Source organism: Buteo buteo, chromosome 4, assembly GCF_964188355.1.
Source record: "Buteo buteo chromosome 4, bButBut1.hap1.1, whole genome shotgun sequence".
In the NCBI taxonomy this organism is placed as follows: Eukaryota; Metazoa; Chordata; class Aves; order Accipitriformes; family Accipitridae; genus Buteo; species Buteo buteo.
The window spans coordinates 50,262,705-50,288,322 of NC_134174.1; the positions used below are offsets into that span (position 1 = coordinate 50,262,705).

At 41.4% G+C, this 25,618-nt stretch overlaps 1 protein-coding gene across 2 annotated transcripts; it reads left to right on the forward strand.

The window, feature by feature from the left end:
- Nucleotides 1-976: 976 nt before the first annotated feature.
- STAMBPL1 (STAM binding protein like 1) lies at nt 977-25,604 on the forward strand. Of its 2 annotated transcripts, none has more exons than XM_075026010.1 (11): nt 977-1,279; nt 13,530-13,724; nt 14,651-14,868; nt 16,280-16,355; nt 17,814-17,909; nt 19,239-19,596; nt 20,172-20,296; nt 21,185-21,322; nt 21,973-22,085; nt 23,644-23,743; nt 25,303-25,604. In XM_075026010.1, exons 2-11 carry the CDS (start codon nt 13,641-13,643, stop codon nt 25,357-25,359), a joined length of 1,365 nt encoding a protein of 454 aa, XP_074882111.1. In that variant the 5' UTR covers nt 977-1,279; nt 13,530-13,640; the 3' UTR covers nt 25,360-25,604. The 2 variants fall into 2 exon arrangements, with proteins under 2 accessions (XP_074882111.1, XP_074882112.1); XM_075026011.1 differs by lacking the exon at nt 977-1,279 and adding an exon at nt 12,019-12,036.
- Nucleotides 25,605-25,618: the final 14 nt, after the last annotated feature.

Genomic DNA, 25,618 nt, shown 5'->3' on the forward strand with positions numbered 1-25,618 from the left:
AGCCGGGACCAAGACCTGTTGCCCCACACCACAGCCACTAGCACCAGGAGTGGTACTTCCAGGCTGGGATGCCAAGCAGCCAGAACAGCCACGCGCACAACAAAAGGAAGGAAGGGAAATGCCCTTACCGTCCCTGGGGGTGCAGGATGAGCTAAATACAAGTATCTTAGACCACATCTAGACTTCCCTGTCCAGGTTTCGGCCCCAGGAAAGACATCAATACAATCAATATCTGCTGAGCAACTTCAGCAGAAGGCCACCAAGGAGGTCATCCAAATTCGTCATGGCGCAACTGCTGTGTTGGCTAGACATTCCCAGCAGAGATGTGGGCCAGCCCACAGCACAGCACAGTACTGCACTGCTCTGCCCTGCCCTGCCTCCTCAGAAACCCAGGCTGCCTGCCTGCCTGCCTTCCTCCTGCAGCTCCCTGCCTCCTCTGCCTCAGGGGACCAACTCTCCTCCTCTCCATCGATTCCTCTTCCCAGGTACCACAGCCCCATACTGACCACCACGCCTTCATTTCGACCTTCCTCCTCTTCCTCCTCACCCACAGACACCTTCCTCAGCAGCAGCGCTAACTGGGTTTCCCCTCAGCTCGCCGCACCCGAGGTTTAGATCGGCCCAGGTGCGGCTCGCTTGCCCGCCGGTACCCAAGGAGGCGCGGACTTAACCGAACCGATGGCCGGACTGACACCACCAGGAGCGAGGCAAGCGTGGAGGGGACACACGCCAGGTGAGCGCGGGCCATGCTGCAGCCCCCCTGCCCGCCCCTCCCCTCCGGCCCCCCTGCCCTCGCCGCCGCCGCCTCCCCTCGCCCTCCCGGGCAGCCGCTGGGCTGCAACGGCGGCCCCGAGCGCGCGGCGGCGCCCGCGGCCGTCGGGCTGCAGCGGCGGCGGACCCCGCGGCGCAGAGCGGGCCGCGGCCACGCCGCTCGCCCCGGCGGCGCGCAGGCTCCTCCCTTCGCCCCGCACCGTAACCTGGGCCGGCTGCGGCGGCGCAGGGCGCTCGGCTCGCCTCGGCTCGGCTCGGCTCTCCGCGGCGCCGCCGGCACCTGCCGCGCCGCCCCGCCCCGCCCGCCGCTCCTGCGCGGGGCGCCCGGGGCGCCGAGTGCCGGCGGGGCGAGGCCAGGCGAGGCGAGGCGAGGCCGGGCGGCGGAGGCCCAGGCCCCGGCCCCCCCCACCGCCGCTCCTGCCTCCCCCGCCGCGGCGGGGCGGGCGCCCCTCGCTTTGTCTCCAGGAGCACCGGCCGGCCGGGGCCGCAAGGACCGAGGCGAGATCCGGTAAGCGGCCGCCGCCTTCCCCAGTGTGGGGAGCGCGGGGCAGGGAGCCGGCGGGGCGCTGCCTCCCCGCCTCCATCCCGCCGCTTTGCGCCGGCGGCCCCCGCGGACTGAGGGAGAAAGGGACGGCGCCGCGCCGCGCCGCGCCCCCTCCGCGGCCGCTACGAGCTCCATCAGCTCGGCCGCCCCGGCGAACGCCCCCGGTGCGCGATGGGTGCGGGCCGTCCCCGCCTCGGGTGTCAGGTGCCGCGATCCCAGGAGGCCTGTCGGAAATCACCCTCCTCCGGGCAGGGCGGACCTTTCGGCACGAACGGCCTCAGGCGGGGCGCGCCGCGGGGCACGGAGGAGCGAGGGAGCGGCCGTGGGTGCATGGACGCAGCGCGGGCATCGCGGTGCCACCGGCGACTTGTGGGTGTGCGGGGCGGCGGGGAGCGGCCGGCCCGGGCCGGGCCAAGCTGCCGGCTTCACTGCGCCTACGGAAATGGGCGATTACGGTACAGTGGGTAGCAGAGCTCGGAACGCCGCTGCGTTTCCGAGAGAAAGCGAACTTAGAACAGTACTCTACTCTTAAATAATTTCCGTAGGCACGTGAAAGATTAGCATCGGAACAGAAAGCAAAATCACGTAAAAAAAGAAGAAATTGTGACCGCTGGGCACCCCTCTCAGAGGCTGTTTCTGCTCTTGTACTTCACTTTGTACCTACCTCGTTCAGACCTCTGTAGGACCTGAGGTGCGCCTCAAGCACACCGAGGAACGTAACTCGCTTCTCTCACACGTGGATGCGCTGTCCTCTTTCAGAAGGGTGGCAAAAAGTCTCTTCTGCGGGAATTCCTCTTGGTTTGGAATTCTTTTTATTTAATATGCACATGGTTCTGAACGCTTGTCTCGGAATTCATGGGCGGGAAAAACATCACCCTCTACTGAGAACGGAAAGTGGTGAGATTAGGAGGTCTTGGATGGACTGCAGTTCCCAGGGAGTTCATTCCTCAGGTGAAGACCGGCTTTGAGAAAGTTCTGTCTTCACAGAAGTGGGTTTTCGCCTCGTTGCAGGCTAAAGTGATTGACTGTCCAAAGCTGTAGTTAGCATATATTTGATAAATTGCCTTAGACCATCAGGTCCTAGAAAATAGGATACAGACTCAGAACTTGGTGAAATATTCCCAGGAGAATGGAGTCCAGGTTTGTTGTTGTGGGTGTTGCTGAGGCAATATATTGTGTTACTCTGTAACAGCTGGGTTTCCTGACTGGCTAAATGCATTACTGCCTGGTATATTGCATGCCTAGGTGCTAAAGGTACAAACAACTAAAGCAAAGGCCGGTGCTGACAAGTCCAGAGTTTCATGGATTGCAGGAGAGCGTAGGAAGCATTCCTCCCAAACCCTGTATAATTCTGTAGGTGCAAATTTCATAGTTATGGTTTTTTAATAGTATTTAAAATGGCTATAAGTGCAGAGAGGGGTTCAGTGTCTCGATCAATCCTCCAGTCATGTGTATTAGTGATATTGCTGTGGGCATACTGTGAAGGCATTTCTCATGTGGTTTTCTTTATGTGCGTGAAGTATGCTCAAGGTCAGGCCTTAAGGCATTTCCTGGAAGTTAATCACCACGCTGAGGAAGGGTATAGCTCAAGGTGAGGGGTGTAGTGAAATCTTCAACTCCTGATGGAGTGGCAAGGTGACTTATGCATTAAGACACTGAGCAAGTACTGTATAAAAATAAATATTTGGTCTCTGCTGAACTTGTATGCGTAGTGGTTTTCTTCCTGTTCTTACCTGACTCCTGAGATTTTATTTCTGTGTCAAAGTTTACATTTCCAGTTTGTGTTCTGAAACTTAGTTTGCTGCCGTGTAATGAAAGTCTTTGTCTATATCTTTTTAATAAATATTTAACATTTAGATTGCCATACCAGAAAACATGTTTTCTGGTCATAGTTTCCATTATAAATAGAAGTATCAGTCCATGAAAGCAAACGGTCTTGCTCGTACAGTTCCTGAATGATCCGCGTGTAGTGGCTTAGTTGCATAGGCATCCCTTTTATAAAAACCCAGCATTTTCAGTCTTACATGGATGATGATACTTCATGGTAATGCAGTGAGTCAGGCACCTGCTCAGACACAACCCGTTGCCTACCACTTCCTGCTGGCAGCTCTAGATGACTCACAGTTCAGCAGACAACATATGGAATTGCATTAGGGAAGCTGTGGGCTCAATACATAATCAATGTAGAAAGTATCTTCCTCTTTTAGCATCTCTGAACCACTGTCAAAAGGCCTTCAGAGATGTCTAGCTCTCTCAGTTGATATAGAAAGGAGCTTGGATAGGCTGCAAAGATCATTGGACTCATCCTGAAGAGAAAAGCAAATAATTTGGAAATAGGCTCAAAGATAGCCGGTGCATAACTTCACGGGAATGAATAGCCTGTTGGTCTTCCTGCGTACGAGATGTTAGCCACAAATCATTGTGCTCAGCTTTGATACTTTAGATAATTCGGACGACTTTCAAGCAGCCCTGTGAGCTGACCGTGTTACAGTCAGTGCTGCTATAAAACATGTGTTTGCCATTGTCAATCTTAGCAAACTTACAAAAGAGAAATTAAATATTGTAACTATCCAAGTAGACAAAATGATCTAAAGCACACTGAATTCTTCTTGTGAAGCCAGACATTCCTGGTTTTTGTTTGGTTTGTTTTTTGGTTTGTTTTTTTTTTCCCCTCATCTGCTCATGGTATGAGACATCCTGAATCATCTAGGATAGGGCAGGAGGTCAAAGACTTCATTATGAAATCAACTAACTGTGTTACCTTGATATAAGCATTGTACTGCAGAAACATGGTAGTTATTTTTACTGGTTGACCACGCTCCATCCTGTAGGTAACATCACTATCGGGTTTTTACTTGCACTTTTCTTACCTAACCATTAGTGTACAAAGTAGTCAGAATCCATTGAACTAATGCACCAAATTATTTCTTCAAGATTTAAGGCCACAAGACAAGCTTCATGCTTTATAGATGATTTAATAGACTTCAGATGAACTGTGAATTTATATATCAGAAATGCCAATTAAATTTACTTCTCCTTTTTTTTGGTCACCTACGTTGTGAACAGTACAAAGTAAGACAGAATAGGAATTAATCATCAGATAGAAACAGAAATTGATTGTTGCAACCAGTTACTCACCCAATTAACAAATGTCTGTATTAGAGGTTATGGAGTGTGAAAGTGTTATAAAACCAAGTAGCAAATATTGCCAGAAAAATCGTTGCCTTTTATAGGAAGAACAAGAAGGTTCTTAACCCTTTTATCCTAGTGGGACTTTGCCTCTGAGAGAGATAGGGCTACAGGCAGAAAAATCTGTGAAACCTGAGGATTTGCAAAGAATCATGCTTTCTTTGGTTTTAGAAGTCTAAGAAGTGTTGCAGACCTCTGTGCTGATTTTAGCCTCTCATTTGTTTCCCTTAGCAACACAGCTTCTTGTCTTCATGGTGGAAGTGATGTTATGTATTGCAGGTATCTCTTTTTTCAGTATTTCAGCTGAATCATCAGAGAACAAATTATATAACAACAGCTAATTTTTTATTTCTGTCCTCTTCTGGCTTAATGTGTCCTGGTACACTAATTTTGATGGGAGATTGTTGTGAATTTCGTAAAGGAAGGAAATGGCACTGTTTTTCTACACCATGTCTAGAACATCCTTTTAGTGGGTCACTGGAATGATGCCGTTCTGTGTTGCATAAGTATATTTCAGTGACTGCCTAAGAAGGCTATTGCTTGTAATCCAAGACATTCTAACGATGGTGATACTTTATCCATTATGTTAAAAATGCTTTTCTGCTGAAACTGAATGGTGTTGCCAAAAAAGGGAGGGAGAGGGAGGGAGGGATTTTGTTTTGTTTTGACACAAGAAATCACAAGAGAAAGAACTGTCAGCAGTTCACAGATGCATGTTTCAATGTTCAATATTTCCAGTCTGTTTTTCAGGACATTCTTTTAAAAGTGACTAATATCTTTGTAGACAGAGCATATTAATAAATCTGGTAGCAAGCCATCACCTATGTGTACAGCTCAAATGCATAGGGTTATGCTGTAGTAGCACAAACATACTAGATCTTGACTTCAAAATAGTCTGCATGAAAATGAATAAGAAAATAGGTGAAAATCAGTGATCTCCTCTGTGCTCTGAAGCAATGGGAAAAGCCTGTAGGTTCTATGTTCCTATTCTCTCTAGGGAGTCATGTGGGATGTTATCTGCATATTGTAGTTGTTTATCAGAGTCTTAGCAGACCCAGTAGCAATCTAATTTTATTGATGTAGCTTCTTAATGCAGTAATGTTTGTATCTGTTCCAAAAGGAAAACTGTCCCTAGACAACAGCCAGTCAATGATATTCAAGTAGCTACATTAACTAATTGCAGTCATCCAAATATTTGCAGAACAACTTTTAAAGTCTTCAAATAATTGTTCTAACTTTTTTAACTGTGAGAAAACAGAACCTTGTTTCACTCACATTTTCTTTAGATGAAAATAATGCTCAGTTTTGTGATGTAAGATACAGCACTGAGTGGCATAACCGTATAGGCAAGACTTGGGTTTGGCACACCTGTGCATGGAGAATTTCCACTGCATGGTGATTTCTCCCTCCCAGTACCCAAGCAGGTGAAGCTGCTACTGTCTGCATGTTGCTGACACAGTCTGCAGAGGGACCTCCAGGCAGCCTGCTGGGCAGTGGGTGGGACTGGTCCTTCACAGCAGGTGAAAAAGAGGATATAACCTTGACCCACTTCTAAGAGATTGTATAGCTCAGCAGCTGCCTCTGGGAGATTGTGGGGCTTGGGAGGAGATCTTGGCAGTGCTGTTTAAATGGAGCCATGGAGTTAAGGGGCAGTGTTAAATTAGGAACCATTACTGAGACAGGCTTTTCTAGACCCAAGCCTAGTAGCTCCTACTATGAAGAGCAATTTGTCCATTGAAAGACACGGGCTTCTCAGCAAGCGGTTCCTTGCAGTGCTTCTTTTCACTGAATGGCCATTCTCTTGGTTTTGGTTGACTGGGTTTTTTCTCTGCGCAAGAGAATGATCTTGCCATGACATTCAGTGCTTTGTTGTTTTTTTCCAGAAGAGACTACTTAACTATACTAGCTGAATCACTTGCTGTAACAGTGAACAGTTGTTTCAAAAAACATGTTGACAGATGAACATGCTGTTTCTTTTTGGAGAGAACCAACAGAAGGCAGTTTGCTATTTAGGCTGGTTTTCAGCATATTTTATATCAAACCCAAGTGTGCGTATAAATGATTATGTGCTGTGCCAATACATGGCCTAGCACTTCAAAAAGAGCTGAATGAGTTTGGTTGCCTGTATTTCTAACACATTTTTCACCAAATTCCCTTGAACATCCACTTCAGAGTTGTGGGTGGGTTGACCCTGGCTGGACGCCAGGTGCCCACCAAAGCCATTCTATCACTCCCCCTCTCAGCTGGACAGGGGAGAGAAAATATAACACAGGGCTCGTGGCTTGAGATAAGGACAGGGAGAGATCACTCAACCAATTACCGTCACGGGCAAAACAGACTTGACTTGGGGAAAAATAACTTAATTTATTGCCAATCAACCAGAGTAGGGCAATGAGAAATAAACCCAAATCTCAAAACACCTTCCTTCCACCCCTTTCTTCTTCCCAGGCACAACTTCATTCCCGGATTCTCTTCCTAGCCCCCCTGCCAGCAGCACAGGGGACGGGGAATGGGGGTTATGACCAGTTCATCACATTTTGTTTCTGCCGCTCTATCCTCCTCAGGGGCAGGACTCCTCACACTCTTCCCCTGCTCCAGCATGGGGTCCCTCCCATGGGAGACAGTCCTCTATGAACTTCTCCAACGTGGGTCCTTCCCACGGGCTGCAGTTTTTCACAAACTGCTCCAGTGTGGGTCCTTTCCACAGGGTGCAGTCCTTCAGAAGCACACTGCTCCAGCGTGGGTCCTCCACGGGGTCACAAGTGCTGCCAGAAAACCTGCTCCAGCGTGGGGCTCTTCTCCATGGATCTGCAGGTCCTGCCAGGAGCCTGCTCCAGCGTGGGCTTCCCACGGGGTCACAGCCTCCTTTGGGCACCCACCTGCTCCGGTGTGGGGTCCTCCATGGGCTGCAGGTGGAGATCTGCTCCACCGTGGACCTCCCTGGGCTGCAGGGGGACAGCCTGCCTCACCATGGTCTTCCCCACGGGCTGCAGGGGAATCTCTGCTCCAGTGCCTGGAGCACCTCCTCCCCCTCCTTCATCACTGACCTGGGGGTCTGCAGGGTTGTTTCTCTCGCATGTTCTCACCCTCTCTCCAACTGCCATTTCTGCATCCCAGCAACTTTTTTTCCTTCTTAAATATGTTATCCCAGAGGCGCTGCCACTATCACTGATGGGCTTAGCCTTGGCCAGCGGCGGGTCCATCTCAGAGCCGGCTGGCATTGGCTCTGTTGTACACAGGGGAAGCTTCCAGCAGCTTCTCACAGAAGCCACCCCTGTCACCCCTCCCTTCCCCCCCCCCCCCCCCAAACCTTGCCACACAAACCCAATACAAAAGTACAGAAGTACAAGTATCTGGATCATGCATGACATTGCTATGAAACAGTCCTTTATCTTCATCTGGCAATGACTGAATGTGCCCTATTTCAAGTTTGCTGAGACAATTTAGTTCCATTATGGATAATTAAAAGGTGGGGTTTGCACTTGCTAATTTGGCTATTTTAATGAGAACTGACCCCTTTATTGTTTAAGATGCATCTTTATTCTAGGATTCTATAATCACCACACTTCCTAGTATAGTAAACAGAATATTACTGTTTTAACTCCTCACAACAATACTAAAGTAAGCTTTTTCTTACCATGGGATGAATGCAGAATAGTGCTCTCAGGAATAGTTTGTAAAAAGCAGAACTATGACACGTTTTAGCTCCTATATTAGCAAATATTTCTACATATACTGTAAGGATCCGATCCCAATGAACCAAAGTGAATGATTTTGATGGGAAACACATCTGGGCTTTACATTCCACCAAAATATCAAACAAACGGATGAGTATTTCTGAAATAATCCACTATTAAAAAATATGTAAAGAATAAATCATTGGTAATGCCCCAAGTCCCTGTCATTCTTAACAGAACCTAAGCTTTGAGTGAAAAAAGTGCTTTGGAAAATTTTACCAGTGATCTCTTTAATGCAGCTTTTTAGTAGGACCAATAGTCAAAATATTGACAGATGTTTCTGACAGCAGTGAGGTCAGTGTCTTATGACTAATTCACTTGGAATTTAAAAATATCTTACAAAGGGGAAACTAATGTTTCAAAGTAACTAATAACAATGTTTCAAAGTAACGAATGTTATAAAGTGGAAACTGATGATTAAACTAATGGTTATTGAAGTTAGGCAGTTACTTGTTTAAAAATCTGAAAAGCTCATTCAGCATTTAAAAACCTCTTCTGAAGAAGGAAAAGCAGCCTCAAGATGATGGTAAGGAGCTGAAATTCAGTCCTCATGCTCTGCAGTCAGCTAGTTTCTGGGAGGTACTGGTACTCTGAGCTCTGTGGCTGTGTCTTCTCCAGAAAGTCTGAGCAGTGCAACTCCCGCTGGGGTACCACCAGTCCCTGTGTGCATCCTTTGGCAGAGTATGGTCCTGCTTGGCTTCGTTGTCTTTGCTGGTACAGTCACCTCACTGTAGTTGGGTGAAGGACATGCCATACTAAATAGACATTTTGGAGCCAGTCATAGGAATGCATGAAGACTGATACAAGCTCTTTCTGCCCAGACTGTGAGCTGGCTCCACACAAGGCATTGTAAACACAAACTGTGTAACTTAAATAGTTCATACTGCGCTTGAGCTAATAAGTCTTGCTGTGCAGCCATGTGTGCCACCTTTCGCTTTCACAGAGCACCGTTACATAGCTTGCAAACTTAGCTGGGTCATGCCTCCCGGGCTCTGAGCACAGGCAGAGGGGCTCTTGTTTGTCCACATCCATCCATCCCAGCAATTGAAACATGCCAGCATGCAGTGAACTGTGAGGACATTGGGGAATTTGTGATGAATTATGATATTATACCTCTCGGAAAACTATGAGAGTTTGTGTATGCATTCTCCAGATCTTCTTATACCACCTCTGCCTTACTAGCCTACTCTTGAGGTACTTGATGTATCTTGATATACTTATTCTATCTTCATGTACTACTATTTGCCTATACTTTTAAGTTGAAATTGCTCTCTCTGCTTTTCACTTCCCTGGTACTTGGCACCACGGTCTGTAGCCTGAACAGAAAGAATGACTTTCAATGCCATTAAAATGCTTATTTTCTCACTTTGCTCTATTTCCTGTGGCTGAAGACCTTCAATTTAATAAAGCTGGATTTTACAGAGGATTAATGCATAGTATAATAAGCTGGATCGTATAGGAAAACAAGTGGGTTTTGAGGAGGAAATGGGATTTGGTAAGGAGTGCCGTTACCAATGAAATCAAGAAAAGTTTCTTAACTGTTGAGTGAATTCTTATATTCTGATAATGACTTTCAGAATATTCATCATTAGAAAAAGCTTGATTTCATGCTAAATGTCCAAACGTTTCTTCTTAATCAAACATTACCTAAGTCCATCTAAGTTAGTTGGAGTGCCCAAAATTGTAAAGCAGAAAAATGCATCTTTACTCTTAGAATTTAGAGCACTTTACACTCTAATAAACTAATGCATCTTTACTCTTAGAATTTAGAGAACTTTACACTCTAATAAACTAAGACAGCTCCAAGCTAGCATTGCTACTTATCCCTGGTGGTTGGGGTTGGATTGTTGTTCACTGTATTAACATAACGATGTTGAATATTTAAATATAATTAGTTTCAGTTACACAGGGAGGTTTGATATTTGAATTTCTCTTTGCTCTTGTAGAGTGAAATATAAGTGTATTTCCAGAAGACAAAGAGTCACTCATCAGGACTGGGCAATTCTTATAGGTGCTGTACTAGCCCTTAGGGTGCGTTTTCAAAGACAGCTCATATCAGTCTAGGACAGCACTGCCTTGGAAAGGGGCAAGTCTGTCTGTTTTGCTGGCTTCATGTTTCTGCATCCTCCCTTGCATTCAGAGTTTGAGAAGGAAGTAATTAATTTTAAAAGTCCATTTGATTTTAATTTAGATCAGCTACAACTCGCCTTGAAGTCACTGATGCCAACAAAGTGGAAGTACAAAGAAGTATGGTGGGGGTGAGGGGAGCCCCTTGGCAGTGTCATGGCCTTGGACCAGCTGAAGGTGATTGTGGAGCTGCACCATGAGGAACATTATGCACAGAGACATTCCAGGAAACTGGCAGACATGCCTGTGGTGGTGTTTTTAGTAAAGCTTAACTTTCTGCATTTTAATTGCTTACAATTCTGGCCGGTGTGTCCACATGTTAAGGATAATATATTAGAGTGCAGTCATAAGACAGCCCATGTTCTTTTTAGAATTTTCTTTTTTTTTTAATTACACTGCCACCTGTAATAGCTACTATAGTTGAGTCTCATTTGACATTTTTGTAGAATTGATACAAATTCATCCTAGTAGTTCTTTATTTACAGCGTCTGGGTTTTAATGTGCTCCTGAAGCCAAATTTAAAAAGTCAGTTTCCTCTTTCATTTGTAGCGATTCTTCTGCTAAGCTCTTGCACTGTGGCTTGACTTGTGCTCTCTGCAGAGCTTCTTCATCCTTTCAAAGCTCTGACAAAATTTTGAGGAAGTGTCAGTTTCTGCTGTTACCAGATGTCTTCTCTTTAAAATACCTGGTATTAGACATTTTTTTTCTTATTTTTAATGCTTCTTTAGGTTAAAAAAAAAAATTAAAAAATCACTGAATTAGCTTAAAGATAACTTTATCTTTCTTAGAGGCAACCAAGATGAGAAATGTTTGCAAGTAAAGGATTCCATGATGTCTTCCTGTGCCAGTTCCAAAGAGATTTTGGCTGGGGGATACCATAGGCTTCTTTAACAAAGACCTCTTTGAGAATACTGCCCCCCTCAAAACCAAACCAAAACACCAGTTAGTGGCTTTTGTGTTTCCACTTGCTGCACTAACATTTTCCACTTCCCTACCAGCTAGGCTGAAAGGTCTTTAAGGTGTGGTAATAGTTGAAAGAAGCATATGATCCATATTCCATGTCCTCCCTAGGGAAGCATCTCAAGAGCTTTCTCTAAAGTGTCCGTTTCCTCACTAGATTTTGGAGAAAGTCTGTAAGGGAGAAAGTGTTTGAAAAGCAGTTTTCTTGCTCAATGGCTGCTAACTGAAATAGGGAATTGAATAGAAATACATTTCTGCACGCTTTACTTTTGAACAATATTTTTTTTGATAAATTGGATGATGAGAATATTTTGCAGTTTGTCATACTTGGATGCATACTTTAGACCAAAATCAGCCTTTGATTCAGCTATCGTAGATCTCCCAGTTGCTTGTAGGGGAAATTAAAAACCAAAACAACACAAAACAAAACCACAAGTGATGGATAAGTGAGTAAATAAATGGTTTTAAAATACATGCTTTTTAGCTCTCAGCTGTTTTTTTTAAAATGTTATTCCTGAGCCACACAGAGCATCGGAATGCAGAGTCTCTTACTGAAGATTTTATTTCTGCTTGGAATCTGAGCTGCAGGGGCAGAAGACTGACATGATCTCTGTGCTGGCCAAGCTTTTAGCCCTCTTCTTTCACAGTCCACCACATCTACAGTGGTCCAGCTGAAGAAGGGTTTCAGGTGGAACAAGCCATAAGGCAGTATGTTTCTTGCTGTAGGCTAAAGCAAAAATATTTAATTATTGTTGTCCCACAGGGCCTTTCTGCAGTCTGTGAATAGGCAATGAATAGGCTGTCTGGCCAAGCTGATCATTTACATGAGAGCTCCATGTATGTACAATTAAATCATTTAGAGAACTGTTTCCGTTAGCGCTGCAACCACAACTAATGTTGATGTCTTGGGTGTACAAGCCATGCTCCATTTTTTTTGTCACAAATTGTGCAAGCATTTTGAATACCTTAATTTGAAAAATGCAGGTCTTGAAATTGAATTCACAGACCTGTGACATACCTGATGATGAGAATAAAAATCTTGAAAATGGAAAACATGGATATAAAGTTAAGCCAGAACACATTCATTGAGATTGGGAGGTCATACGTAAAAGCAGAGTAAGATTGAATTAATAAGGTGGAATAAATACACCAGTAAGGGCTTTTGCACGTAAAACAGGATGATTCTGATTATTTTAAAGAAAGTGTATTACTTAAATGAATTTAATCTCTCCTGTAATACTTGCACTAATTGTTAAAATTAAAGACTGACCTAATAGACACTGTTAATTTTTGGAAAAAAATGAGGAAGACCCAAATATGGAAATCAATACTTGAGAAATGCAGCCAGCTAAAAATACATTAGGGTTGTTTTTCTCTAACCCAGAGTCCTCTGGCCTCTAGAGAGAGCTGTGCATAGAAAATATCTTTGCCGAACACACTCTTTATGCTTTTACAAAAGCATAAAGCATATTCATTGCAATATATAAAGTACCTTCAACATTCAGGATCAAATCTGTGTAGATTGAGTGCACAGAAGTGAAAAAACACATTAGGAGCGTCATTTTCATATTTCCAGTGCAATTTAAATAATCCATTTCCCTTTCAGGGGTTTGTTGGGGTTTGGGGTTTTTTTGCTTATGACCAAAACATGTCTAAATATTTGTCTTTACTTGTTTAAAGCTGTGCAAGAAGCAATTACTATCAGTTGATTCATCAGAGTTCATTGTATTCTGAGTGGTGTTGAAGTCAGCAAGCTGTGCAGGTGGAACATGTGGTGCTTGAAATATTTTCTCTGCTTTATATTACTGATATGAGTTCACGTGATAAATTTTATTTTTAATTATAGGCTTAGCAGGAAAAAAGATGCCAGATTCACACTGTTGATAAATATTTTTGTCAAAACATATGCTCAAGGAAACATAAATTCTGTGATTAGTCTTTGACCTTTGAGTTTTTCACTTAATGCTTGAAAATTGGGGTTTTTTGAAGTTGCTGTAAAAATTGTAAAAATAATTTGTTATATTGTGTTTAAATCCACTGTAATAACATTAGAACAGGTCAGCTAGATGCCTGGTAAATTTTAGACTATTATTAAATATATAAGTACTATGATAGCGAAGTAATGAGTGGGTGCAGGCATGCAAACTTATGTAATGTTTGAATGTATTTCTAATCTGAATGACTTGTCATATTTTTTCCAGCACAAGACCACGATCAACATATCTATGTTCAAGTTTCCCTTGGGTTAATAACCCCTGAGACAGCTGGCTGCAAATCTTGAGCACGGGATTGATACTGCCCTTAGCAGTCAGATGGAGACTTTGGAGGAAAAGAGCGATCTCCTTGGTTTGCAGACAGAGAACAACATGGAACAACCATTCACTGTTAGCTCATTGGTATGTATTACAAAGAAATGCTTTAATGGCTTAGCGCTCTTTCAAATAAGAAACAATTCAAGAGGGCTGTTTAGCAGTGTTGGCTGTTAGCCACAAGGGTCTCTTCCTGCATGTTGCCGGTTCCTTGCACATTCTGCCTCATGGTTTTGTTGGAATTTATTTTATTTCTATATATGTGCTTTATGGGGGTTTAGCTTGTTTTGGTGATCAGGTTTTTAAGAAGTTGAAGTGAACATTTTGAATAGGAAGAGTAAAAATTTTCATCAAAGCAGGAGGAAACAACTTGTTGCAGCCCTTATTTAGCCACCTAACAGGAAGGTAATGACTATAATAAGCAGCTGTGCTTCTTCTTCAGTAGAATTAGTTCTAACTTCTTAGACTTTAACTGCCTTGTTAGAAAGTGGAAATGAACATTTGAAGTGAACTGTTGACTGACCAGGGAAACTTACTGCTCTCTCTTAGCTGAACTATACCCAGCAGTCATACCCTATACGTCATGTAATAGGAGTCTGAGTATTCAGGCCCTCCACCAATTATCTCAATAACTTAAGGCAGAATCTTATAGGAATGGGGGGGGAGAGGGGGGATTCTAAAGAGGACAACCTTTATATTGCCTTTGGTAATTTCTACAGAGTTTTACTTAATTTTATCTTCTTTTTTTTTTTTTTTTCTTTCCCCCTAGGATTTTTCTGTAGTTTGAAGATTTGGGGAGGAGATAGATCACTTCTTATTTGTAATTGCAATCGCTATTTATTTGCAATTGAGAAACATGTTGGAATGTTTCAACTGTGGCTAGCGATGGGGAAACCAATGCCCATTTTGAGAAAAAAGCTGATGATTTCCCTTGAGTTTCTTGAATTAGATCACTTACTGAAAGTGAAACATAATATCTGGTTCTCTTTGCTAATCTCTCTGTTCTTTCTTAGAAAAAGCTCGTAGCTATTCCTGACCATACAGACATCTCTGTGACCCCAGAAGAGAGAGTACGTGCCTTAAGCAAACTTGGCAGCAATATCACAATCAATGAAGATATCACTCCACGTCGTTACTTTAGATCTGGAGTAGAGATGGAGCGAATGGCATCAGTATATATGGAGGAGGGAAACCTGGAGAATGCTTTTGTTTTTTATAATAAGTTTATAACGTAAGAAGCCATTTGTAGTCATTACAACTTATAATTCTGAGTAAACCAAAATGAAGAGTTGCAATGAAAAAGGGCACCCCTTTAGATTAGGAGAAAAATGTTTTGTGTTTTCTTGCAGAATAGCTTTGCTCTCTGGAGATCTTTACTCTAACCACAGGCTTTGTTATAAATTCATCTCAACTGTTAGTCTAGTAGTCCTGTCTATCGACTGCCAGGCTAATATACAGAGGTTTAAGTTTACTGTACCAGGCTATACTATGAGCATTGTTTCCCACAGATTATTCTGTATCTATCAGCATGTTGGTTAAATACAGCGTGTGGCTTAAAAAGCAATGTTTAGATAAGATTTCTGAGCCTTTAATAGTTACGCTCTATGAGCTTCTGCTGATCTTAAAGATGGTAGTATTGCACAACACTTAAAAAAAATGAAAAAATGGCTTTTTGCCTCTTTTTACTTTTCTTCCCCAAAAGGATTAAGTATAATTTATTGCTTCTTACAGGAGTAAATGCAAAATTCACTGTATATGTTCATTATATGACTATTCTCCCCACCCAGAAAAAAACAAAACTGGGCAGCTTTCATTACAACTCTCAAAATAGCCAGCTGAAAAATACATCAGTGGCAGATTTAAACTTTTTAACTGGCTAGTTTTGCTGTAGGATTGATCGGTTTGTTTAATTACTTCTGAAAGGGTTGGGGGTTTTATATGCATATTTTAAAATTTTTATAACAGGAGACCTCCTTCCCACCCACCTTATTTTCCTCATACTCTGAAAACTAGACCAAATCTTTCTGATTCCACTGAATTTTAAATGTATGTATCTCTATAAAAAGAAGGTCTGGAGGCGAACATTGCACAAATTGCTGAAAGAATGATAGCAGCTGTGTATTCCAAACTCTTTGCAGCTGAGTGTTGCCATAATTTAGATGTCTGGGTAGGTTAATAATACTGCAGTTGGCTGTGCAGCTTGGTCTGGTAAAAATAACTGCTTTAATGGTAGTCGCTGCTGCATTCTGGACTTCCCATTTAAGATGCAGCATTTCAGCTAAGGACAGATAAAGACAGTAGAAATAGGATTTATTAACTCTGGCTAGGGTGGAGGGTGCTTATGAGGGCTGTTTTTAAGTGCTGTCTGCTAGTTAGTCCTTTTTTTCACCCAACCCACTACTAATGAAAATGAAAATATATTCAGATGTAGAAAATAATATCCTGTCATTACCATATGTGTCCCATACAAGTCTATACAAGAATGTCAGTGTTAGTTTAAACAAATGTGCAGAAACCTGCTCCAAGTCATCTGGAATTCAGTCTTTAACAGTTACGTGAAACTTATTTTTCTGCCAACATAAAAGCTATTGTGGATATTCCTCTGGCTACTGAGGCGAATACATGCATGTTTAATTTTCTAGGTTGTTTGTAGAAAAGCTGCCCAGTCACCGAGACTATCATCAATGTGCAGTACCAGAAAAACAAGATATTATTAAGGTAGGGTTGTGGTTTCCTAGCCTTTAAGAAATATTTCCCCCAGAATCTGTCCATTCTTTCCTAGCACTCCTCTTCTCCCAGTACACACGTAGCCCACAGCAACCACCACAGCTTCAATTTCTGATACCTCTCTGCACTAGTCATTCATGTTTTATTTTGGTTTAATCACTTGATCATTACTGGAAATGAAATTATTGTTCTAAAAGGTGAACAAGAATGGTCTCTGCATAAGTTGGTAGACTTTTGGAAACATAGGTACAGCTACTTCTGAAAGTTTACATATTAAACATACACGAATTTAACAACACTTAAGAGTTTGATTCTGGTCCCAATTATGTGAGTGTCTAATGGTCCGAACTGACTATTGCAAACAGAGGAAAAGAGAGATATGTGGCACTACTGGTGTCTGTGCATTATTTAATTACCCTGCTAAATAATCAAAGTATATTTTTGCTTTCTTTATTACCAAATAATATATTTACTTAGTTCTTACAAGATTTTTTTTTTTCTACTTGTATACAAAATAGTTTCACTTTTTTTTTCCCCCTGAAAGAGAAATTTCAAATACAGCCTTATACTGAGCTTAAAACATCTGGAATTGCCCAATGAGAATTATTAGAATAAGCATAAGTGTCTCTTGCTTCACGCTGCCATATTCACATACTTTCTCTACTGTTACAGCTTAGTAAAGTTATATTCAAAGCCAAAATGCTTCATGCCAAAGTTTTGACTGGGCCACAATCTAGGGAAACATCCCTGTTGAGAAAGGGCATCTAACATATGTTCCCTCCTATGGCACTTAGTAGGATTAAGCACATGGTCTCTCTCCCTCCCTTACCTACAGCCTCTAAATTATTTTGTAGTAGCCTCTGCATCAGTAGAAAACATTGGGCATTGTTTTTGCTTTACAAAAGAAAACTGTTTTGTCTGCCAGGGCTGTCACAGGAAGCTGTATTTGTAGCTATCTCTGCAAATAAACATACCCCCCCCCACACACACACACACCCCAGAAATGGGCATATTCAGTCATATTTCTGTCCAGGGAGTCCCAGAGAAAAATGTGATGATCCTACTTGAAACATTGAAAGTTGGATTTAGCTTTTTTTTTTTTTTTAATAAATTACACCTACAACAAAAATGTTAGTCATCACACAGCTATTAAACAAAACAGAGATAACAGATTGCTAGAAAAAGGACTAATCTTTCCTTGAGATAAGAAGTACTCGTATCACACCTTTCACTGACATAAATTAATATAGCTTTATTGAGATCAGTGTACTATAGAAGTTTCATAAGCTGATGATTTAGTGTGTATTTCCCTTTCTTTCCTGGGAGAAGAGCAGTATTTTTTTTTATTTTGTATTTTTTGAAATCCGTATTACAGATGAGTTTCTTTTCCAGGTAGTTCTTTTAAAAAGTGAAAAATAAACTTATTTGTCTTTCTTCCCCACCCCAAAGAAATTGAAGGAGGTTGCATTTCCACGGACAGATGAATTGAAGAGAGATCTTTTAAAAAAATATAACTTAGAATATCAAGAATACATGCAAAACAAAGTAAGTTTTATATGGTTATTAAATCTTTGATACGAATATTTTTTCTGTCCTATGAATCTTCTTAGAAATTAAGCAGTAAAATGCCAGTTCTACAAGAACGTAATCATTTCACGGGCTGCTTAGAATACTTCTCACTTCTCATGATCTAATTGGTTGGTCATTTGAAAATAAGTAATAAAAGTGTGTGCTTGGAAACAAACATGCTGTGATATTTATGTAATATCGGTGTATGAATATCTGAATAGTCCTGGGTACACTCTGATTGTGTTTTATAAAGAGAATACTGTTCAGACACTTGCATGAGTATGTGGAAAAAGTCTCTTGGCTCCGAATGTGCTCAGGTTTGAAGCGATCCTCTTTGAGTCTTTAAGTAACCGTAAATACTTGCATCTTGTGTATTGAAGTCACTGAAAACAAGACCTGTAGTTTTAAAAACTTGTCTTGGAAAAAGCATCTGAGAAGAAACACCTTTTCTTTTCTTGCCTTGAAATGGACCTAAAGAATTAAGAAGAAAACAAAAAAACCACAATCCAACCCAATGCCCACACCTGTCACTGACTGGTTTGAGGTTTTCTTTCCTGTTCTATTTTGTTCATGACATTTAAGAAATTACTTTGCTCTGGTTTTTTTCCTTTGTTTCTGGAGATGCTTGATGCTCTCCTTTACCAGGGAGCAGGAAGGGCTGTTGAAACCTGAAGCTTCTCTTGCAGTCTGTGAGACAGCAGGTGGCTTGGAGGCAAGGGGGCATAGACCAGAGTGGGGAAGGCAGCTCCTGTGTCTGAGGCTAGGCACCAAAGCCAGGTTAAGCAATCCAGGGAAAGCTGAGGAAAGAAAGTGGCAGAAGAAAGTCAACAAACCTATCCAAACAGCAGCGACAAGCAACAAAACCAGATAACAACATGGATTATGAAATCTACCCAGAAACCCCACGTGCTTATGGATCTGCTGTTGCATTGAAAATTGTAAGGGCTTACACTTGTGTCTAGTCTCTTTACCATCACTGTTCTGAAAAGCCTTTTTCTAATGACTTTATTATAATGGCCAAATGAGGCCAGCACTATTCAGTACTGAAGTAAAAACACAAAGCACTGCAGGTGTGCAGATTGGAAGCTTTGTGATAGGAATTCCTTACTTACGGTATTTCCTTCCATATCATAGTACTTTTGGGGATATAGTTGTATTTGCCAGTTGAGCAAATGGGTTCCAAAAGGCTTAATTTTTAATGACAGGATTTAATGGTTTTATTAAACAATTAGATTCTTTCTTTCCCTTCATTTTTGTAGCTTTTTTTAGTGTTCTGAGAATGTCACTCTTTTGCATATGTTTCAGAACAAATGTAAAACGGAATTTCTGAAGAAACTAGAGCATCAAAAGCTAATAGAGGCAGAGAAGAAACGAATCGCACATATGCGGCAACAGCAGCTTGAATCAGAACAGTTTCAATTCTTTGAGGATCAACTAAAGAAGCAAGAACTAGCTCGAGATCAGAAAACCAAAGAGGGCATGGTTATGTCTGAACAGATAGATGGAAGTATGCTATCTTGTATTTCTGTACCGCAGAACAGTTCCTTATCATCTACTGCCCTGCTAGAGAAAAAGGAGAGGAGCGGCATATCTGGCTGCACTGGACATTCACCTCCAGTAAACCGGGTCTTAAAGCCAGCAGCTACTTTAAGTGCTGTTCAGAGTAAGTGCAGAGATCTCTTTTTTTTCCTTTTTTGCAGCCTCTTTGCTGCTTATAGGAGTCCACATATTGCATATACATATGAATATGAACAGGTTGATGTACACACAACAGTTCCATATAGTCTCTTCATTTTAAGGGAGGAGATTAGGTGCATAGTTTCATGTTTTCCAGTTGAGTACCAATAGATGGATCTAGAGATTGAGCCTTAGTGATCCTGTGGAATGAAATCTGAATCTTGCTGTGGACTTCAAGGGAACAGAAGCAGAACCTGCAGTGGTTCACCCTGGAAAGCCCTGGCCTGGGAGATGGCATCAGCTCACTGCCACCTCAGGGGCAGGCTACTGAGTGTATCTTATCTTACGGGCTGGTGACCTCAGTTTAGGGTGAAGTGCTTGTGCTGTAGATTTATTCTCATTAGAAATCTGTGATGTGGTAAGTATAATTCTTTCACTTTTAGTAATTTTCTGTAACCGTGTATATTTTCTTATTTTAGGGAACTTCACTGTGTAAGCTGCAAATGTCTTTTTACCTCTTTCTCCTTTTTTTGTTTGTTTGTTTGTTGGTTTTTTTGTTAGCTCAATTGGCCGAAGCACTCAGAGGCGTCATTTTGCCCAGGGATCTCTGTCACAAATTTCTGCTGCTAGCAGAGGCAAATACAGTAAGAGGAATAGAGACATGTGGAATTCTCTGTGGAAAACTGGTACAGTTTAACCCTCACATTTGTATGGGGAAGACATATTTGATAGTGCTGTATTTTCCTGTAACGTATCAATTTCAGAGCAAAAGCAGATCTAAACAATTAGTCTTTAATGTAATTAACTTCATATTATAACCCGAGTGGTCACTTCAGCAGTGTGGGCTTGCCTTACTGGGGAAACATCTGATCAAAATACACTGCTGTCATTATAAAATGTAGCAGGTTTTTCAGCATGCTGTACAATACAGGCTTTTTCGAGTACTTTCTCTGGCATTCATCTAAGGTAAGTGAGGTTTAGTTACAGGACAATGAAATATAAAGACTGTTAGAATCTACTGGAGTCATCAAATTCATAATGGCACAACAAAAAAAGAAGAAGAAAATCCCCCCATCAAGCTGCAGAACATCTGATTTTCAGGCTGTTTTTTTCCTTTGACCCAGATAACACTTCATGTCCTTTCAGAGCAGGGAAAGATGTCATGGCTGATGCTGGCATACAAAGAATGTTAAAGATGGTGTCCAAGTGTATTTGAATTGCATGAAGAGAAAGAATAGCAAAAGTAGTGATGTTCCAAGTTTCACAGAAAGTAGCTATAGTATTATCAAACCTCTTTTTTCATGTTTTCAATTATTTTAAAGGACAACCTTTTCACACTGCTCTCCAAGAACATTTCAATACAACAATCCATGTTATTACTAATACTACCCTGTATGTTTCAATGATAAAATGTTAAGGCATATTTTCAGGTGCAGTCAGTCAGTATAGCTGCACTAGAATCAGTGGAGTTACACTGCTTTGTTTTAGCTGATAGGATGACATCTTTCAGATTCTGATTCAGCATTTATTCACTAGATCATTTGTTCCACTCTAAGTCAATGTTTGTTTTACAGACACATAATGAATTTACTATTACCCATGTAGTAGTGCCAAAGCAATCTGCGGGACCAGATTACTGCGACATGGAGAATGTGGAAGAATTGTTTGGTATTCAGGATCAGTATGATCTCCTCACTTTGGGTTGGATCCATGTACGTATGGCTCATAGATTCTGGCTTTTCTATATCGGTTCTGCATACTATGTGAAAAAAAAGCCAACCTGGAAATAACAAAGAAATAACTGGAATAATCCAAATTAACTTGCTTACTTAATTCTAATTGTTGTGATGTAAATGAGCACTAATGTTCACCACAGATGAGTATTTCTTAATGCAGTTGAGGCATCCTGTTGACACAATGTGCCTTCTTTTGCCAGTGCAACTTTTGTTTATGTCGATTTAGAGGTATTTTATTACTTTGTAATGCTATTTATTTTTCTACTGTATTCAAAATGTGGGGGGAAGGTATTGTGTTGTTTAAACTTTATATTAATTTATTTCACTCTTAGGGATTTTGGACAATCAAGTCATTTCCCTTTGTCTTGTGCTTCTTCATTCCACCCTTTCCCCCCACCCCGATCAGAAAATTGCTTGTACATCTGGTTGTGAATGTGACCCCATAAACCTTGTACTGAAAAGCCCCCCTAACAATGTAGAATCTGGGTTAGCAGGAACTTAAGAAACCAACCTGGGGAAGTACTGATGCTTCACTTGTTACAAATTATTGTTCCTTCTTGAATGTATGTCGACCTTGATTTGTAAGAAATATTTCATGATGTTGAGTTTTCCCTTTCTTTTTGTAGACACATCCAACACAAACTGCATTCTTATCCAGTGTTGACCTTCATACTCATTGTTCTTATCAGCTAATGTTGCCAGAGGCCATTGCAATTGTTTGTTCACCAAAGCATAATGAGTGAGTTCTGATTTTTCTAAGTAATATTTAGATATTTTCCCCTGCTCCTTATTGTAAAATTTGATCAAACGCAAACAGCACATGTGAACTGGGATGAAGGGCAGGAATATTGTATTGTAAGTTTGTTTTCTTTAAGCTGTTTAGACTTGCATTCCAGTCAGTCTTTATGTACAGTATTGTTTCTGGCTTCTCTCTCCCCCTCCCTTCTCAGCCTCAGGTTTTAAATTTTATTTATTTTTATACTTTGCTTAACCAAGTAGTAATGACAGGAGCTGTTCTTCTGGAGAAGTCATTGCCAGTGGCCTACTACAGCCCTATCTTCATTCTGTCTGATGAAGGAAGTGGAGAGGTTAGATGTATTTCTCTAGCATGATATAAAAATTGCAGTTTGGGGAGTAGAGGGAGAAAGATCATTTTTTGATAATAAGGTCCCAATTTTGTATTTCATAAAATGCAAACAATAAGTATCTGGAAAAAAACTGGAACTGTGTAAGTATTAATGCGAAGGTTTATAATGGAACAGGTTACATTCTACATTCTTGGAGATATTTAAAACCTGACTGGACAGGGTCCTGGGCAACCTGCTCAAGGTGATTCTGCTGGAGCAGGGGCATTGGACTAGACAATCTTCAGAGATTCCTTCCAACCTCAACACTTTTGTGATTCTGCTTTGATGTGCCTGGCATTTCAAGGCTGCAGAGCTAACTCCATAGTTTAGACTGTGCATTTCTTCAGCCTTTCTTTCTGGCCTTCCACCACCATGGGCGACTTCTGTGAATCCCATTCTGGTTGCCTAAGTTCCTGTATGGGTCATTCAGGTAGCACAGCTGTAAATACAGGCTGAGTGGCAAGTTCACAAGCGCTAGGCTTTGTAACCTAGAGCACGTCTGCATACCTTTTCAAATCTCTGGTCGTCTTTCATAGTTTATGCTGATACCCTGTAACTAACTCTAACTCTGTTACACCTATCTGTAACATTTATTAATCAGGTGCTGTTCTGTAGTAATTAGGTATTAATGTTCTTTACAGAAGAGTGATTTTTCTAAAGTTTTATTCAATGCTCAAAGTGTTAGATCATACATACGGAGCAGTGCATTTTTCTAGTGCTTTGTATTACTTGATTACTTAAGAGTGTGGAGGATGGGTACTCTCACTAGTCACTTACACAGCTAGTTTAAAGACTGTTCTCTTTAAGTTGCCCCTCTAGAGTTCAATGAGTGAAATACAATCCAGAACATCTTAAGTTTCTGGTTTGTATCTGTTGCTGTATGAACTAGCCTCGGCCTTTAGTAGGCTAACCTGCCTAATGGGAATAGCACCAGTACTGTGATTTTTCTCTCCCTTTCCTCTCAGCATCCCTTCCTTTACAGGAATACAACTCCCCTTGATTTTAAATACCTTTAAGAATCCAACTCAGCCTTGGCTCCTGTGTATCAAAGGTCCCTGAGTACCATTCTGTTGTCCATCTGTTAAGATAAGCCAAGTCATTTCTATGTGGAACCTTGGACTGGTATTATGGAAGCAGTATGTAACAGGAGTTTCACCTTTTGCTTTCCAGCACTGGCATCTTCAGACTTACTAATGCTGGTATGCTAGAAGTTTCTGCTTGTAAAAAGAAGGGATTCCATCCACATACAAAGGACCCTAGGTTATTTAACGTGAGTATATAATCCAACATGGTTTTGACTATTCAAATTCTTGCCCGTGGTTCTGCTGCAAGCAGAGATTGTATGTACTTCAGATTATATTTCTTTCTAATTTTCCCCCCATTTTAATAATTTATTACCCTCCTTCAGTGACCAAGGTAAACATCAGGAGTCTACTTAAGGAGTCAACAGCAGTCTTGAGTGTTACACACTGCCATTCAAATGGGGGCTAACCAGAGGCAGTTACCATCAGTCACCACTTTTACCTGCTTTCAGAAGAAGCAAAAGCCACAGTTTCAAATAACTACTCCTGAGCATTTCAGTTTTTAAACAGAGAATTCAGTTTGTGTCCCAAAAGAACATTCTAGCTGCTAAAAAGTGCAGCTATGAGTAGATTAAGCCCCATTTCCTTCATTGCCCATGATTTTCCCCGGCTTCTCATAAGCCTTTCTCAGTAACTACCTTATCTCCACCATATCTTTTGATGTTTCAATAGAATAGTATGCTATATGTATGGCTGAACAGTATAGTCAGTCAGAATTATCAGAAATGTCAATGTATGTAGAAGACAACAATCTTTACCTTTGAATAATTAAGTTTGGTTTTTTTAAATGGGTCTCACTTCAGATACAGAGCATCTCATATAGCTCAAAATAAAATGATCAAATGCAGAGAAGTAATAAAGGAAGACATTGGAAATTACTTCTTTGTTGCAGGACTCTCAGAATGTCAGTATTACTCCTCAAAGGAGAGGGTGGGGGTTCTTTGTTTTGTTCTGTTCTTTTATCATTGACTGTAGGGATAATGAGAAGGTAGTCCAACTCTGAAAAATTTTAAGACTTTTGTTCCAGATGGGTTCTTTTCAGTGGTCCTGTGCAGACTTAGTTCATTAATGAAGTTACTGGCTACTTGAGCTCATTTATAATCATTAGACACACTGCTGCTATCACAGATCAAACAAATATCCTTTCAAGTACAATCCCCAAGCCACATTGATCTTCCAGCAAAAACAGTTAGATCACAGCCTCATTTCCAGGGGTGATCTGGTAAAAACTCTTCTCCGCCATCCCAGTATAAGCTGTTACTTAGTGATGACTGTGTCTAAAGACACAAATCTAGTCTTAAATGCTTAAAAAAAAAATCCATCATGCAGGCAGACACATCTGAAACCACTGCAGGAAGAGAACAGAGTTCACGCTATCCTTGCTGCTGTCCCCCATGCACCTGTTCTAATGCAGCACACACCAGCTTCTTTCTCCATTTCAGGCATCCCATGCTGTGATACATAAAGGATAGCACAGAACTATAATCTGTTTCACAGGCTAAGCACTAAACAATATCCTCTTTAGAAATTTATTTCGGATTGGATGTTGTAGTCCTTGCTTTATTCAGCAGTCTATACCTGTGCCAGTCATATTTGCCTGTGAACAGGCACAGTGACAGGCACACACAAAGTTGGATAGATAGGCATAGTATTAAGCAGGCTCAGAAAAATAAAAGGAAACAATAGCCCTCATATGCTATTTTACTGAAACTGATTTCTGTGAGTAATGGGTTGACTTCTTCTGCAGCCATGTACCCACGTGGTCGGGAAAGACATAAAGATAATTGTGCTGGATCTAAGGTGACACGGATGGATGATAGCGATGTTACTATTCAAATGGCCAAAACAGAAAAATGGATTCCTGTTTTTCCTACATTTTCAGAAAGTACTTTTATATTTATACATTTTAGATTGAATGGTTTGATATTTATTGCTCTAGCCTGTTTTGGAGTTATTTTGTTGCTCTGACAAGATGGAGTTCAGTGGCATTACCCCTGAATCTGTAAAACAAATCTCACCTATAAAACACAACAATAAAATGAACTTCAAACAACAGTAACTGT

Coding starts and splice junctions, on each gene's coding strand:
- STAMBPL1 (XM_075026010.1), top strand. CDS start 13,641: ATGGAGACTTTGGAGGAAAAGAGCGATCTCCTTGGTTTGCAGACAGAG. Junction 14,869..16,279: donor TTTTATAATAAGTTTATAAC/GTAAGAAGCCAT, acceptor TTAATTTTCTAG/GTTGTTTGTAGAAAAGCTGC. Junction 19,597..20,171: donor TACTTTAAGTGCTGTTCAGA/GTAAGTGCAGAG, acceptor TTTTTTTGTTAG/CTCAATTGGCCGAAGCACTC.